At 28.2% G+C, this 18,434-nt stretch overlaps 2 protein-coding genes across 3 annotated transcripts in view; one reads left to right on the top strand and one right to left on the bottom strand.

Moving 5' to 3' along the window:
* The window catches only part of LOC134835867 (cation-independent mannose-6-phosphate receptor), a 44,093-nt gene that overhangs the window by 8,949 nt on the left and 16,710 nt on the right, over nt 1-18,434 (top strand). For both annotated transcript variants that reach the window (XR_010162233.1, XM_063850856.1), the window contains exon 3: nt 31-95. Coding sequence is in view for 1 of the 2 variants with exons in the window: in XM_063850856.1 (XP_063706926.1) it covers nt 31-95 (65 nt within the window). In the remaining variant the exon portion in view is untranslated. The remainder of the gene's footprint in view (nt 1-30; nt 96-18,434) is intronic.
* Nucleotides 10,191-18,434, bottom strand: part of LOC134835865 (protein toll) — an 85,495-nt gene continuing 77,251 nt past the window's right edge. The window contains exons 5-6 of the mRNA XM_063850854.1: nt 15,133-16,631; nt 10,191-12,679 (exon numbers count right to left, since the gene is read on the bottom strand). Coding sequence (XP_063706924.1) covers nt 10,591-12,679; nt 15,133-16,382 — 3,339 coding nt within the window. The 5' untranslated portion in view covers nt 16,383-16,631 and the 3' untranslated portion in view covers nt 10,191-10,590. The remainder of the gene's footprint in view (nt 12,680-15,132; nt 16,632-18,434) is intronic.

Genomic DNA, 18,434 nt, shown 5'->3' with positions numbered 1-18,434 from the left:
TCCATTAACATTTTTCATTTTTATTTTCAGAAAACTTATCCGTCGTTCTTCAACTCCAATGCGGCAAACAACGAAACCAATCTTCTTTCGCGAACGTAAGTACCTTAAAAAACACATTTTTACCTTTTAAATCGCTTCCCTCGTCGGTAGTTTATCATTTTTCTACAACGTTTTCCATGGCGATAATCATCGCTGGCAATATAATTAAAATTTTATTAATCGAAAACGACGTGAAAATTGGTTGAACACGACTAAAAATATTCGTTGTTCGAGGTCGTTTCACGTTACGAGTTTAGTTCAGTTACAGTTCAGTGAAGAAAACAAAGAAAAAAACACCTTTCGTGATTATTAGCCGATTACTGATGAAATATTTAAATAAATTTCTAAACTTTTATTTTATTTTCGTGACAATCGTTGAAAAAAAAAGTAGAATGAAAAGAGGAAATGGAGTTGGAGCGGATTTTCCGTTCTTTTTGTTCATGGTACGTGACTGATTTTTAATTATTGCTCGTGAATTTCCAAAAATGTCAAGGATTTCTTCATTGGAAAGGGTTTTTTGGTACAACAGCATTTCTTATTGTGACAATATCCGTTACTTTTTCCCATGAAACGACAATGAGCTTTGCAATCAGCGGGATTGCATGGATGAAGTACGTCTTCTAATGAGGTTTTGTGAGCTTCATTTGCCTTTAAAACTACAAAAATAACGAAAAAAGTGAGAAAAATTGTAAGTTTTGACATTTTTTAGTTGAAAACTTGAATGACTGTGAACAATTAAATCATTTTTACTGAATTTTTATGATAAATTTTAGATAATTTCTTGGAAGGAAGTGACATTTCCCGTTGAATCAGCGACGACAATAGCAAGTCCCGTTACGGCAATATCCGAATTTGCGTCCCAAATGACGGCAATGTAAAGTACATGCTCCATCGCCTCCCATTTGGCAGGAAAGTCTCAATTGTGGTTGCTTAAAAGTCTCATCGTTGGAAGAAATTTCGTTTGAAACTTCAGATTTGTCAGCTTTTGTGACGGAAATCGCCAAAACTGCAAGAATTACGAAGGAAATGAGTAACTTTGACATCTTTTGGTTGCTTTTGCTTCAGGTTTTAGTTTGAAACTGACTTTGTGTTGACGAGTTTCGTTCATTTTTATACCAAAAAGTGTTTAAACAAGCAGAAAAAAGGGGATTTTTTCCATTTCTGAGTAAATTTCTTCATTCTTGATACGAAATTCAATGAAAGTTCTTATCATTGTGTATCAAGATAGAATTTTTTATTACTCATAAAGTCATTGAACGCAATTTCCACGAATTTTATGAAGAAATTTAATCTTTTTCTTCAATTTTAATCATAAAACGGGCGATTTTCCATTGAAATTTCGAAGATATTCCCCGAACGACATTAAATACACTTGAAAACTGCTTAAAAACGCAAACAAAGTAACGAAAAAGGTCCAAAAGTAAACAAGAAACGACATGAAAGGCACGAAAAATTTCCTTTGTCCAGGTGTAGAAACCCTTAATTGCACGCCAAAGTATTTGAACATTTCTCTCACGTTCCATTCATTTAAAAATGAAGCAATTTTCACATTAATTCCAGTCCATGAATCGCTTACAGTATTGGTTTTAATGAGACTCGTCTTGCTTTCTCCCTATATTTGACGATAGATTTCCCTCCGCGCACGAGACACGAAAAAATAAACGAGAAAAAGGTATTTCCGTTGTGTAAATAATTACAACTCAACTCGAAGAAAGACAAGAAAAACGAATAGTGTCGCAATTCCCCAAAAGAAGGCTTTCACGCGAATTTTAATGAAAAAATAATACTTGAAAGGTTTCGCAAGAAAGAAAAAATTCAATTTTGCGACACAAAAACGGAAAAGGATTGATTAATGGTTTTAAAATATTTTCGCAAATAATCCCAAAATACCCCAAAATTTGCTTTATTTCGAAGGAAAAGGTGTGAAACGTTATTATTGTTCAAATACGAGCAAAAAACAATAACTTTTACCCTTTTCAAATCACATTCGGGAGATGTGCGACGCAATGTTGACGCAGAAAAACAAAGTTACGGTAAACAAATCATTAAAGAAATGAAGAAAAAGGGATTTTTGATATCGAAGAAGGGAGTTTGAGAATTTTTTCTGTGGCTTTTTGTACTTCGTCGAATTGATTTTAATGATTTTTTGCGGTTTGGGGGAGTTTTTAAAGGGAAAAAGATTTAAATCTTAAATTTTTTAAAGGAATTTTGATTTAAAATCGATTTTGTGAAAAATTGAGTAAAAAATTTTTTTGTCAAGTCCTGAAAATTTAATTCTTTGGAGAAGAAAATGGTCTTTAATGTGTTAGTTTTGGGTAAAAGGTTTAATTTTTTAAGAAAAAAAATTAAAAAAAAAATTTTTTTTAAAGAATATTGAGGGTTGCAAATCGATTAAAATTTATGACTCAGATAATTAAAATTATTTTCATAAATTAATTAAAATTATTTCAAAAATTAATTATAATTAAAAATTAATTTGAAAAAAAAATAATTTTAATTTAAAATCGATTTTTAGTAAAAAAAATTTTTTTAAGTCATAAAAATTTAATTTTTTAAAGGGTTAAATTTTTTAATGTGTTAAATTTTCGTTAAAATGTATAATTTTTTAAGAAAAAAATATAATATAAATTAATTTTATGCATTTTAGGCTTAAATTAACACTTGAGGATTTCTTATCCCAGTTATACAACAAGTATCATATCCTTAAAGTGAATGACATGATTAAATACGAACAAGCAATGATGATATACAAAATGACAAAAGGGCTATTGAGGACAAATCTGTCAATTCCTCTTGTTCAGAACCGACATGATCACGACACAAGAAGAAGATCCAGATTACAAATCCCATTGTCTCGAACAAACTACTCACGAAACAGTGTTTTTCATGAAAGGATAAACTTCTTCAACAGTCTCCCTTCTGAACTACGACGAGCCTCCTTCTTTTCAAATCAAAACTGAAAAAAATTCTGAGGCTTGAATCTGAGTATCAACTCTAAATTTTGACTCAGATACTAAAAAATATTTTTTTAAGTATTAAATTTTTATCTGAGGGTCTTAAATTAATCACATTCACATTCTGAAGTCTTAAACTAATTTTTAAATCTTCTAAAAAGTCTCAATTTCCGTTAAAAACGTTTTTCGTTAATTGAAATTTAATTTTCTGAATGAAATTTCCCCCCAAAATTGTCTTAAAACTCCAATTTCTTAACGTATCACAAACTTTTCTATCGAAAAATCACTCCAATCTACTTAAATATTGAGTTGAAGTAAACAGAAAAACATCCCAGCGGCATTTCCGAAGCAAAAACAACGCTAATTTATATTCAATATTATTATTTTATTTAGCTCGCACACTCCAATAAATAATAAATTTCATTACAAGAGGCACAAAACTTTTACGAAACAAACAAAAAAAATGTTTCTGTGCCTCGCAGGATTATCGTTATCGCACGAAAAACGGCGAACAAAAGCAGATGGTCGCTCACTCACGCAAGACAGGCACAAAAATTTTTACCTTTATTATAATAATCTTGATTATAATCGCGCAATAATTGAATTAAACTTTGGCGTTGCTCTCGTTATTTTGTATCGTCAGGGTGAAAATTGGGCGCGCAAACTTTAAATCTACTTGTTTACTTTGGAAGCAATATTTTTTGTTTGAAAATCGTTCAAACAAGGAGACGCCTGTTACTTTTGCTTTTGAAATGACTCAAAAAACCTTGAAAATGACGCATTTTTTTCTCGAAAGATAAAGAATAGTTTCTGAGAATTCGTTTGTTGTCACAGATAAACGCGTTTCTGAGATAAAATTTGTGCAAACAAAGCGATTTTCGTGTTTGTTACTTGATGTTTATCTCATTTCTGGCAGTTTACTTCAAACTTTCAATCAGATTTTTTTCATTTTTTTTTAAAGTCATGTTGAAATTTAAATTTTTATTAATTTTTGTCGTTTTAATGGCAATTTCTGTCGATGCCTTTTCGAAAGTTGTAAATTTTAATCCAAATGAAGCAATAATAACAACAACTACAGAAGAGCCTGTTTTAAATGACATTCCGCCGCAAGAGCTTCGACCATTAACCTTTTGTCAAATTTCGTGCATTGGAGCGTGTCGTCGATTGGGATGGAGAACAGGACGTTGTCGTATCGGAGGAATTTGCTATTGTTTCAATTATTTTTGATTTGGAAAAACGAGCTCAGTTAATTTTCAATTTTATGAGAATAAATTTTCATAAAAATATGTTTTAAAAAATTATTTGAAAAAATTCTCAATTTTTTGTTTAAAAATTTTAAAAGAATAAAAACTAAAGATTAATTCAAAATATAAAAAAAAAATTTAATAGTCATAAAAATTGATCAAAAAATAAAAAGTTTAACTCTTAAAAAGTTTTTAAATATATTTTTTTTTTATTTCAGAAGATTTTCATTTATTAAATTAAATTTTTACTTTTTTTAAATAAGAATTTTTATTAATTCATTTATTCAAGAAAATTCAAAATTTAATTTTTTAATAAAAATTTTCAAAAATTAATTTTTCAAAATTTAAGAATTTTTTATAATCAAAGCAATTTATTTTTAATTTAATTTTTTAAAAATTTATTTCAAAAATTAAAAAATTTTTTCAAAAATTAATTTTTCAAAAATTAATTTTTCAAAATTTAATTAAAAAAATATTTTTTTTTAATTTAATTTTTTTCCGAAGAAAATTTTCTCAAATGTTTAATTTTTATTTCAAATAAATTTTCTAAAAAAATATTTTTTTTTTAAAATTTTTCAATTGCACTTTTGCGAACAAACACAATGATTATTTACACAATTTCCTACACAATATCCTTCTTCTAAACATTCCGAAACACAAGTTGCATGATGACAAGTTTGTGAAATTGATTCAATTTGACTCTTTTGGTATTCCGTATTTTTAACGTAACAACGGCAATGATCTAGATGAGTGCAATATCCTCCTTCATAGCCATTTTTTCGACAATTTTCGTTACAGGGTCCGTCCTTGCAATGAAAAGTTGAAGAATTTTCAATCAGCGGAACACTTTTCTCAACACTTGCTGAAAATCCAACCAAGGTTTCAATAATAAAAAGTACAATTAAATAAAAAATTGACATCTTTGATGCAAAACAATTGTTAACTGAACTAAAAATGACACTCGGAGGCTTTAAATATGAAATTTTGTCGTAAAATGGAGAATTCAGTTAAAAATTTTGATCGTAAAAAGTGTACAATGTACATTTTTTGTGAAATTTTTCAGAAAATACCTTTCAAAAAGACTAAAGAAACAAAATTTTATCGATTTTTTTTAATTAGAAACTACAATTTGACGTCATTTAAGTTGATATCAAACACATTAAAGGCTAAAATTTGAATAATTGCACTTCATATCAGAGCCTCGTTACACTTTCAAATAAATTTATTACGAACAAACAACTTTTAAAGCTGCGATAAATCAAAAAAGTGTCAGTTGTGCCTCGTAATTCATCGAAAAATGTCATTAAAGTACATTTTTATTGCTTTTCTATTAATCGCTTTAATTGAAAACGCTTTTTGTGACAAAGATTTAACTTCTCCGAGCAAACCTCAATGCAACAATGGTCAATGTCAAGTAAAATGCATCAAATTGGAGAATAAAAATGGATTTTGTGAAAATTTTGAAACTTGTAAATGCATCGATTGGAATTGGTGAAAATAAAAATATTTTTTTTTTTTCAAGATTTTTTTATAATTTCAAGAAAATTTTAATAATTTTAAGAAATTTTAATAAAAACTAAAACAAAAATATTTAAAAATAAAAAAAAAAATCTAAAATTTTGTAAAATTAATTTTTAGCTTTTTTTTTTGTAAAATTAATTTTTACAAAATTTTTATTGAGAAATAAAGTTTTAAATTTTCTTGAATAAATTTTTAATTTTTACATTAATAAAAATTCTTATTAAAAAAAGTTAAAATTTAATTTAAGAAATAAAAATCTACTAAAAAATAAAAAAAAAAATATTTAAATTTTTTTTAAAGTAAAAATTTTAATTTCAGTTAATTTTTTTAATTAAAAATTTAATTTGTTGATCAAATTTTTTAATTTTAATTATTTTTTTTATATTTAAACAATTCCTAAATAATTTTTATTCTTCTAATTTTTTTTCAATAAAATTTTAAAAATAAAAATTATTGAAAATCTCTCCAACACCAACAACAATTTTTGTAACAAAATCCTCCATTCCATGAATTTACGCCAATTGAGCTTTTACACGATGAATTGCACACAATTTCGTTACAAAATCTTTCTCTTAATCCTTTAAATGGAGTAAAAACTGCATTTTCAGATGATATTTTGGGAAAATCTTCTTCAGAATTTACTGTTGAAAGTAAAAAAATTATTAAAATTATAATTTTAAACATTTTTCAAGCAATTTTTATAAAGAGACTGAATGAAAAAACGACAAAAATTGCTTTAAATAGCTAAATTTGTGTTCTTATGATGAAAAAAAATTTCCGCGAAATGACTTCAAAACATTTTCTTATCATCAAAAATTAATCCAAAATTATGTTTTCTTGGAAAAATGTCTCTCTTACCTTTTGCTCGTTGTTTTTGTCAGAGAATTATAAGAAAAAAAAAGTTATTTTTGGACAATTTCTTGTCGTTGTAACATCATGAAGAGACAATTTTCAGTAGTTCAAGTTTTTTTTTTTTGAAGAAAGTTCGTTTCGCGACAAGACGAGAAAAATAAAAAGAAAAACATTAATGGAAAATCGTGATAATTTTGCGTCGTCGAGCACTGTAGAAAGCAGCAACGGAAGCGAGAATCCAAGCAAAAATCAACCATGCATTAAAGATGAAAACTATGTCGTTGCAAAAATTATGAGAGAACGAGGGACATGCTTGGCACACTCAACTCAAGCGTGAAACATTGCTTTCATTTTTGCGGCGACACAATTCGCCATCATCATAATAACAATAATGATCCTCCCGTGATGATGATGTTGGAACCATAATAATATAAGCTCTATCGTGTCGTGCCATGCCGTCGAAGAAAAATTTTTTTTTTTTTGACAAAAAATGAGGATTATTTGAATTTTTCTCTCCGCTTTCTCGTTCAATTTTAAATAATTTCTTTTTTCTGCATTTTTAGTCGTTCGGCGAGGCACTTCATAATGACAGTTGATGGGATAACGGCAATGAAGCAAAAAAAAAATATATTTAAAAAAATTAAAAAAAAAATATTTAAAAAAATATTTAAAAAAATATAAAAAAAAAAAAAAAATTTAAAAAGTTAAAAATATATTTAATTAAGTTTTAAATAATATTTTTTTTATATTTTTTTATTTTTTTTAATTATTTTTTTTTTTATTTTTTAAAAATATTTTTTTTTTTTTAATTTTTTTTTTATTATTTTTTTTAAATTTTTTTTTTAAATTTTTTTTTAATTTTTTTTTTAATATTATAATATTAATTTTTTAATATTTAATATTAAGCGCTGACTCGAGTACATAATTTTGCTCCATGAAACATATGCTCGGAGACGCATCGTTCTCGAGTTATAAGGTCACAACAAATCTTGTAAAACAAATTCAATAAAAGTTTTATAAAAAAATAGAAACAATTTTAATACCGTTTAAGTCGCTTGAATTAATTTCATCAAGAAAATTGTCGTTTTGAGAAGATTTTTCTTTTATTTAATATTCTTCAAGCAGCAGCACGAATCACGAACGACGTGTTTTTCGCATTAATTGACGCAAATGCATCGATTCCCTTGACAACCGCGATTTTTCTTGCCCCGACATTGGCGTAAACAGCGACGATAGCATGATAAACGAACGATGGGTCTTGGGGGAAGGTTTTCCTCTTCTTCTTCTTCTGAGCTTGAAGGGAGCTCCGTTGAAGGTTTTTCTTCTTCTACGCTTAAAGAATGTTCCGTTGATGTACTTTCTGATGCTTCTGTTGAACTAAAAACAGTAAAAACTGCAAAACTGACAAAAAGTAAGGCAATGAGAGTAGATTTCTGCATGATTTATTACTTTATTGATTGATTCTGACTGAAAAATGATCATTTTGATGGACTTTTATATCAAAATGAGGCTTTGAGAACATCTGTGTCAACGGGAAGTGCATTCAAAAGTGTCATGAATGATAAGAAAATTATAAAATTCCATAAAAAAGAAAATTTTCAAGTGAAAAATGATAATTTTAATGACTAAAAAGTTAAAATATGATTAAAATATTTTAATTTTCGATTAAAAATTTATTAAAACAAAGAAAATTATAATTTATCAGCAAAGAAACATTCTCATAATCGCTCAATTATTTCAAAATTGGCACAATATTTATTTAATTCAATTACAATTCAGTCAATTGTTGTTTAATCAATTGAATCAACTTCAGCTATTGTCATTACAAGCTTTGTTTATTTATTTCAATTAATTAATTTCGTTTCAATTCATACGAAAAATTGCTTTTTCAAAGCATTTTCTATCCACGTGACACTTATTTAATGCAAATTTTATCAATAAAATGACGTCAAATGAATTTTCTAAAAAATTACCGCATAAATTCTACGAAAAACGGTAAGAAAGTAAAAAACAAGGCGTCTCCATTTATTATTTCAACTGCCGAGAGATGTTCATTGCATAACTTCTTTATTAAAAATTAAGTTGACTTATTTTCGTTAATTCGCAGAAAAATAAATTCAATTAGTACGAAAATTAAATTAAAGAAAAAACTAAGTTTTCGTGTTCAAAAAACGGTAATTTAATAGTACAAGAGAGAAACTGCTGTGTATGCAATTAAAAGTATTTAAAAGTGGTGTGTGACTTGATTCCTTCTCTATTTCTTTTGCAGGCAAAGCAATTGAAACAAATGATGATATTTTGAGAGCATTTTATTTAACATAAAATTGTATTAAAAACTTTTCTTCGTTCTTCCTTTTCTTATTTTTTTTTTCTTTTGTGCGACACGAACGAAGCGCAGTTTTGCAGGATTTACATTTTTTTTTGTCTTGCGACGGGTAATTGTCTTCTTAACGGTTTGGTTTTGCATTTGTGTGGATGAAGAAAAAAAACAGAGGAAAAGTTTTGAGAGGCTTTCAAATTTATAGTGTTAATATGCGAAAATAAGATTTTTTTTCTTTGAATGTTTGTTGGTAATAAATTATAAAAGGATTTGCGATGGATTAAAGGAAAAAAAAGTAAAAAGGTCAAGAAAATTTAATAAGAAAAAAAAGTTTAAAGTCGAGACAGTTGAATTTTTTTTTTAATTTTTAGCTGTTAAAAGTTTTTAAAGAAAAATTTTACCTTTCAACTTTTGTTTTTTCTTTAAAAAAAGAATTTCTTACCTTCAATCAATTTTAGGTCTTTTAGTTTTTGAATTTCTTTGAAAAAAAATTTTTTTTAGGCCTTTCAGTTTTTAAATTTCTTTGAAAAAAAAATTTTCAGGCCTTTCAGTTTTTGAATTTCTTTTAAAAAAAAAAATTTTAGGCCTTTCAGTTTTTAAATTTCTTTGAAAAAAATTTTTTTAGGCCTTTCAGCTTTAGAATTTCTTTAAAAAAAAAATTTTTTTGAATTTGTCAGTTTTTGAATTTCTTTAAAAAAAAATTTTTTTAGGCCTTTCAGCTTTTGAATTTCTTTGAAAAAAAATTTTTTTAGGCCTTTCAGTTTTTGAATTTCTTTGAAAAAAAAATTTTTTAGGCCTTTCAGTTTTTGAATTTCTTTGAAAAAAAAATTTTTTAGGCCTTTCAGTTTTTGAATTTCTTTTTAAAAAAAATTTTTTTAGGCCTTTCAGTTTTTGAATTTCGTTGAAAAAAAAATTTTTTAGGCCTTTCAGTTTTTGAATTTATTTTAAAAAAAAATTTTTTAGGCCTTTCAGCTTTTGAATTTCTTTGAAAAAAAATTTTTTTTAAGCCTTTCAGCTTTTGAATTTCTTTGAAAAAAAATTTTTTTAGGCCTTTCAGTTTTTGAATTTTTTTTTTAATAAATATTTATTATTTAATTTAATTTAAATATTAAATTTCGGATTTTTTTTTAAATTTACCTTCTAAAAACTCACTTTTATTAATATTTGAAGCCTTTCATAAACAAAAAAAAAAATTTTTTCTTTAGATTTTCTTTATTTTTCTTTTTTCTTACATGTTTAGATCCAATCATATTTTGTGTGTACATATGTCTAAAGCAGTCGTCATAAGTTCCTTAACAAACATATTTTTTACATATTTAATTTACTTACAAATAATTTAGTCACTCTTTATACAACTTACATCGCTAATTGCCTATTCTAAGGTTAGTTCTTTGCTATTCTAACATTTTATTGTAGAATTTCGTTACAATAATCATTTAACGTCAACATAAATTCACCGTTTCGTGAGATTCGAACTTAAATGCTAAGTATTCAAAAAGGCTCTTTTTCTTATATAATTTATAAAATAATAATAAAAAATTTTTTATCGTAAAGTCATGATTTAATAAGTCAAGGAAAATGTGGGTTTTTAGACCATTTCAGGTGAATTCCCCCGATCACTGTCGAATATTGTACAAGAAAACGCGAGATTCAGTAATTATTACACGTCGCTCTGTTTTGCGTTTGTGTTGATAATGAAAGCACCATTTACATGCCCATTAATTGAGCCATTATAGCCGTTGTTCGGAATATATCCGCCATTGATGAATTTGTTATTGTTCGGCAAATGTCCGTTTCCGTGATTTTTCGCATTTTTCGACGCTAATTTCGTGATTAGCGAGTTATTTGCACTTTCGGCGGGCGGTGTTGTAAGTGTCGGAGTCACAGGCGACGGAATAATCAGCTCCAACTTGTCGTCAACGGAAGTTTTCATCGAACTTTTAACCAATCCGTGTTTATTTTGACCTCTCATGCTGATCGGATGTCTCAGAGCATATCGTAATTTTCGCCAAAACCATTGATCGCCCCACGTGAGATACGTATTTGTCTTCAAATAAGCTTGTAATTCAGGATCTAGCTTCTCAACGGGCCCAATATCGCCATAAAGGATCATAATAACGCGCGAAAGTCCTTCTTTCACTGCCAAATTATGCGCTTGACGGAATTCAGCTTGGCCCCATACGGAAGTTAAGAAGTTTGGTGACAGGATGACGATGGTTTTTCGTGATTCGTTCACGGAACGTGTTACCTGATCCGCAATTACGTCTCCGACGATCCAATCACGGAAATGGATGCACAGTTTGTACGGAAATTCGCCACTTTCGAGCTCAGGCACTAAATATTCGGCAACGAGATCCTCGTCGTGCTGCGAAAAAGAGATGAAAGCGTCGTATTTTTTGTCTTCGTCGATCTCGTCTTCGCTAATGAGCCACAAAAGCCATCCTTTGGCGAACAACCAGACCTTGATCTCTTGCGAATACTTGATATAAAGGAGTGCAGCGATGGCAATGAAGATGCTGAATAAGGCAATAATGACGGCAATGAGAATAACAGCCAAATTCTCTTCGGAACAGAAGTCGCCGGCAACCATTTTTGACACGGGCATCCCATTTGAACATGAAATCCTCTCGTAATCGCCAATTTTTTCATGTTGCGATTGAACGAACACCAAAAATTCGAGGGTTGTACAATCACAAGTCCATGGATTCTCGCTCAGGAAGACTTTTTCCAAGGATTTTGTGTGATTCAGCTGATCCAAGACCGAAACGTTCATCCATTGCAAGTTGTTATGGTCTAAAGTCAAATATTTCACGTTTTTCGGGATATTTTCCGCATACAAAGACGAAATGTTGTTATGATCCAGAAGTAATTTCGAGATGCTGTTGTACCCGAGAACCATTGACGCATCTGGAAGTTCATTGATGAAGTTACCCGACAAATCCAACTCCATATGATGAATGCTGATGTTCATATTTGACGGTTCAAATAGCTGAGGAACGTCATTTAAGCCCGCATTTGAGCAATTTACGAGCGCTGTTCGATCCACAGGACGTACTTGACAATCGCAACCCTCCGGGCAATACCTTTCCTTGCCTTGATGCACATCGTCGAGTTTACAAACGAGCTCGAACGGCGAAATTTCCTTCACATTTCGTCCTCGCAGCATCTGAGGCGCACTACATCTCAACTGATCGACTTCGAAATCGATGAAATTCCGAATTTGAGAATTGTCTTTGACCAATTGCACGAGCGATAAGGCGAAACAATTGCAATTTAGCGGATTTGAACCCAAAAACACTTGCGTTGGATTCCGTTTCGAGTTATTTTCCGCAATTAAGGTCATGCGATGCAAATCTATTTTCTCGATTTGGTTGTTGCTTAAGTTGACTCTCAACGAATTCTGTGAAAATTGCAAATGTTCGGCCGATAAATACGAAATGTGGTTGTTTGACAAGTCCAATTCCTCCAACGAGAGCATGTTTAAGGTCCAATCGCCGAAAATTGTTTCGATCAGGTTGTGATCCAAGCGTAATTCGCGCAAATTTTTGAGTTTTCCGAGCGATTGGGTGTATTCGTCGTCGTCTGTGGGCTCGTAATCTCGAATTTTGAACTCCTCTCGGAACGTAAGTCGATTGAATTGCAAATGGAGCTTTTCGATGTTTTCATGGAAGGCATGAGATCCAATAGTGTGAAGGTTGTTATGGTCCAAATAGAGCTCCATGAGATTCTCCAAATGAGCAAAGACGTTTCTGAAAAGAGAAAATGAACAAAAATCGATTAAAATGTGTTTTTACGAGCGAATTTTGAGGCAAAAGAGCAACAGATATCGTTTTCCATTGTCACACAATCATTATTTTATTTGTCTAACCTAATTTGAGCATCTCTTATATGCTTGTCAGGTCATCTAATGCTCAAATTTAGTGCTGTGGCGTGTCTCATGTGACTATGTTGTCTGTTACAAAGTTCATGACAAACTTCACAACTGCCATTCTATCGCAAAAAAATAAAAGTTTTTATGCGTTTTGATGATTTTTTGAGAAAAAATGGTTTTTTGAACGTTAAATTGTCTGTTAAAGACAAAAAAAGAATTAAAAAAAATAAAATATTAAAGTTTTTCAAAATTTGAAGAATTTTTGAATTTATGTTCACAAAAATAAAAAAAAAATAAAATTAAAAAAAATTAAAATTTCTCAGAATCAAGAAAATTTTTTTTGAATTTGAAAAAAAAAATTTTTTTTAATTTCTTTAACAATAAAAAAATTTATAATTTTAAATAATTAAAAAAAATTTAAAATTGAAAAAATTTTTAAAATTAAAAAAACATACTTAATATTAAAATTTTTCAAAAAGAAAAAAAATTTTGAAAATTTTTTATAATTAATTTTACAATTTTTAAAATAATTTTCACAAAAATTAAATTTAAAAAAAATTAAAAATTTTATAAAATCAAATTTTCAAAATTTAAAAAAATTTTCAAAATTGCAAAAAAAAAACTAAAAATTTTTGAATTTTTTTTTAAAATCAAAATTAGTATTTTTAATATTTTTTTTTTAAAAAAGAGTTTTAAAAATTACAATTATAGTAGAAAATTTCATAATTTCTAAAAATTTACTTCTTATAGATTAAAAAAAAATAGGTAATAATTTTTTTTTTGAAAAAATTTGATAAATTAAAAAAAATTGTAAAAAAAAAGTTTTTTAATAAAAAAAAAACGAAATGCACTTAAATCCTTCCTTTCGAAGGAACATTTTTTTTTACTTCAATTTTTTTTCATCATACAAAATTTTATAACGGGCAAAGTTAAATCTTTTTTGAGCGGGCGTTTAAAAAAGTTTGCCACAAAACGATTTTTTGTGCATTTTGGCAAAAAAAAAAAAAGTAAAATATAAAAAAATTTGAGCGGAAACGGAAGACTATCCAATCCAATCCAATGTAACGCGACGTCTAGCATGAGATTGAATTTAATCTTCTTCGTCTTCCATTTATCACTTTTTCTTCCGGAAACGCTCTTTTCTCGTGTCGTCATCGTCGTGCCAAGAGACGTCGAGAGAAAGGGCAACCCTGACACAAGTCAGACAATGAAAACAACCTTTTTATTTATTTCTGCGTCTCTACGATGAAACAAAAGGCATGACAACGACGGAGGATGTGATAACATGATTGTTTAGCAAAAGTTTCACGTCGTATGCGTCGTCGTCGTTCTCCTTTTTCTTGCTTTCTTCTCGGGTAATGATATAATTTTGCGTAGGTTCATATGTGTGATAAAGTTGCAATTTAGACATGAATAACTCATCGTTTCTCTCGCCTTCTTTTTACCTTTGAACGTTTTTTTTTGCGTCTCTCTCGAGTTTTGGGTTTGTTTTCCATGGTTGGCATAACAAAAAGTTGGATATTGACTTATTTATGTTGACATTTCTATTTATTTGGTTCTTTTACCGAAATGAACGTGAGAATATTTGATATTTTGAACGAATTTCAAAAATGAAATTTTTGTCGTTAAAGGGTTAAAAGTTAAAATTTTTGAAAAAAAAATTAATTTTTATTTTTTTTCTAATTTTTTTCAAAAATTTTTATTTTCTGATTTTTAAAAATGAAAAAAAAAATATTTTTGGAAAATTTTTTTAGATGAAAGGTTCGAGAAATTTTTTTTTTAAAAAAAATTAAAATTAATTTTTGCCTCTGAATTGAAAGAAAATTTTAATTCCAAAATCGATTTTTTTTACAAAAAAATAAATTTTTATTTTCAATTTTTTTTTAAAAAAATTTTTTTTAAATTTTTTAGACAAAAATATTTATCTTTAAATGACGAAAACAATTTTTTTTACAAAAATATTTTTTGTAATTTTAAACTAAAATTTTAATTGAAAATTTTAAAATTTTCATAAAAATTTATTCTTAAAAAATTTTTTTGAAATAATTTTTTTTTAAAAAAATTTAAATTTTAACCAAAAAAGTTAAAAATTTCTTCTAAAAATGAAAATCTATCTCAAAAAAGTTAATTTTACAACAAAAACTCGCCCATCCATAACGTTCTTGTTAACATTTACATCGCAAGAACGCTTCTTTCTAATTAATTTTTTTACACTGACCACAACAATACTCTCATAAAATCTCTCATGCATTACTTTTGCAACAATTTAACCGTAAATCTTTCAAGAATGAATTAAAAACTCAAAAAAAATCAAAGAAAAAAGTTACTTACGATGAAATATTGAGCAGTTGATTGTACGAGAGATGCACGATGCGCAACGATCTAGTTCCCGCAAAGATATATTCATCCAAATGCACCAGTTGGTTATGTTTCAGATCCAATTCTTGCAGTTCGCTTTGATCTTGAAGCAATTTCGGGGGTAATTTTTGCAATTTATTGCCATCCATCCCAATTGTGACGATATTTTTTGATCCAGCGAATAAATCTTCGGGCAATTCTTCGACATCCGCTCGAATCAAGACTTTATTGAGCTTCGGTTTGTTCGCAAGCAAGGCAGCTGGCAGAGCTTTGAGCTGTTGACGATTATTTAACATGCGAAATTCGTGCATTTCTGTATTTTGGGCGAGGAGATTTTCGGGCAGTGATGAAAAATTGTTCGCATTTAGGTTGAGATTCATCAAATTTCGTAAGGGATCGAAGATTCCGACGTTCAAAGTTTCCAATCCGTTCGAACTGAGGTCCATTTCGACGACGGAAGCTAAATTTTCGAACGAATCTTTCGATAAATTCGACAATCTGTTGCCCCAGAGGTTCAGAGTGCGAATATTTTTCTGATTTACGAACATTTTCGGGTTGAATTCGCGTAATTTCATCGCCAATTCAATCACTTGCAAGTTCGGGAGTTTGCTAAAAATGTCTTGCGGCAAATATTCTCGCCCGGATTTGAGTTGCAGCCAATTGAGAGTGCCCAAATCGTCGAATAAGTCACTCGGGAGCTCCGTTTGCGTGTTATCTGTGATGGATAAGCGTTGCAAATGTTGAAATCCACTCAAATGGGCACGATGTAACCGCACATTTCCCGCGTAACTTGGCATCTGGAAGATCAACGTGCGAATTCGCGATGCATTGAAGTGCTCGGCGATCGAATGAAGACTTCTTCCTTGCGGCAACGGACATTGTTGAAAGTGCAACTTTTGAATTTCGCCCAAATTCATGCGCGGAATCTCCTCGTAGGCCGTCTCGTTGTAACTGAAGCACTGAACCATGATGTAAGCCGGTTGCAAAATCCTCAGATGCACATGCGGATCGATGCGCGGACACTGAATCTCGTATTCGGGCGACATGTTGTCACACGTGCAGTAATCGCCTTCCGGGCAAACGAAGCGCGGAATCAGCGGCATGTCGATCGTCGTCAAACCGGAGTTGCTTGTGCCGAATGTCGCTTGCGGGTACGTTTCTGTTGTCATGATGCAAGCGGCAATGACAGCGACGACGAGGATTATGAATGTTTCGTTTCCCATTTTGGGTGTGTTTGTGTCTCGTATTACTCGGAATCGAATGATTCTTGTTTAATTTTAAATATAAAGCACACAATGTTGAACACTTTTTGGATTTAAGTCATGCACAGATGCATAGGTGCGTGTGTGATGATGATTATTGTATTTTATTTCAAACACTTTCAGACAAATTGTATCCTTTTTGCAGACATTTAGCATTCAATTGATCCGATTTATTTGATTTTACTTCTCTTCTGTTGCTTTTTTGTTTATCTGAAAAGAGAAAATTTAAAAAAAAATGTTAGTTAAAAATATCTCAAAAATTTTATTTTAAAAAAAAAAAATAAATAAAAAATTTCAATTAAATAATTTTTAATTTAATTAAATTTATTTTAAAATTTAAAATTAAATAAAAATAATTATTTTTTTTAATTTTTATTGAAATCTCAATTTTATTTTATTTTAAAAATTTATTTAATTTCATATTTTTTTTTTTCATTTTTTAACAAATTTTTAATTTTTTTTAAAATTTTATTTTTTTAATTTATTTTTAAATTTAATTTTTAATTTATTTTTATTGAAATTTTAATTTAATTTAATTTAATTTTTTTTTTTATTTAATTTTTTTTATTTTTAAAAAAAAGAGGAAGAGAGAGTAGCAAAAAGGCGTCTATTTACCACAAAATTCCGTTTATGAATGAACGCTAATACTTTTTTACTAAAATTTGTTTGTTTTTTTTATTTTTACCTGCGAAACCTGAGAAGCACAAAAAAAAGAAGGACGATGGGAAATTTGCAAGAACGTGTTGTCCACAAAAGGGAACTTTAATGATGCATCCGGAAATACCCAAACACGTTCGAGAAAAAAACGTATTTTTTTCTTAATTCTGAAGGTCGTTGCTCTAAAAACAATTTTTTTTTCATTTGTGTAATGAAATGTCATCTCAAATTATTTCGCATGTCACGCAAGTCATTCATCAACATCTTGTTAATTTTTCGTGCGAGGCGTCGAAATTTGCATTTTCATTACTTTGTGTGAGTTTTTTTGTGACAAAACAGATGGATGCAAAAATCTCAATTTTCGGGAGAATCCATTTTTGACAAAAAATTCGTATTTTTTTGATTAAAAGTGATAGAAGGATCATATCACGCGATGTTGGGGAAGCGGATAAATGATAATCTGACGTTGATGTTTAACAAATGTGTTGCCGAAATATCATTTTTTTGTAATATTGGAAGATGGATGAATATGATTCACGTTTAGAAGGATTTTTTTCATGGAAATTTGTGACAATGATGGATTTTTTGTGAGAGTTTTATGCTTGAGAAGATGCTTGAAAAGAAAATTTCAGAAAAATGAGACAAAATTCAGTTTTTTAAGTAAAACTTAGAATATAAATTAACAAAAATTTAAAAAAAGGTAAAAATAAATTTAAAGTTAATTTTTGAAATTTTTAATTTTTTATAATTTGTTAAAATAATTCTTAAGGAGTTTTTTGGAGTTTCAAAAATAATTTTTAACATTTTTAAAGAAATTAAAGAATTTAATTAATTAAAAAAATAATTAATTTAATTTTTTTTTTATTTTATTTTATTTAATTATTTTTAAATTAATTTTAGACTTGGGAGGTAATTTTCGAAAATTTTTTAAGTCTTAATAAAATTAATAATTTGACTTAACAAATTTTTATAAATTACTTCCAAAGTCTCTGAAAGTATAAAAAATTGATTTCTACCAAAGTTAATTAAAAAAAAATTAAATAAAATAAAATAAAAAATTAAAGAAATTTAAATCAAAAAATTTAATTTTTTAATTAATTAATTATTTTAAACTAATTATTTTTTTGATTTAATTTTTAATAATTTAAAATAAATTAAATTTTTAATTTTTCTTATTTTTCTGAAGCTCAAATTTATTTTTTGATAATTTTATTTAATTTTTGTATATTTTGAGCCAATTTTCATACATTTTCGTCGACTTTTGACTTTAAAAAATAAAAATAATTTTTTTTTCAATTTCATTTTATTTTATTTTTTTTTTTAATTTTAATTTTATTTTTTTTAAATTTTTATTTA

Source organism: Culicoides brevitarsis, chromosome 3 (assembly GCF_036172545.1).
Source record: "Culicoides brevitarsis isolate CSIRO-B50_1 chromosome 3, AGI_CSIRO_Cbre_v1, whole genome shotgun sequence".
Classification (NCBI taxonomy): Eukaryota; Metazoa; Arthropoda; class Insecta; order Diptera; family Ceratopogonidae; genus Culicoides; species Culicoides brevitarsis.
This window is presented reverse-complemented; position numbering and strand designations above follow the sequence as displayed.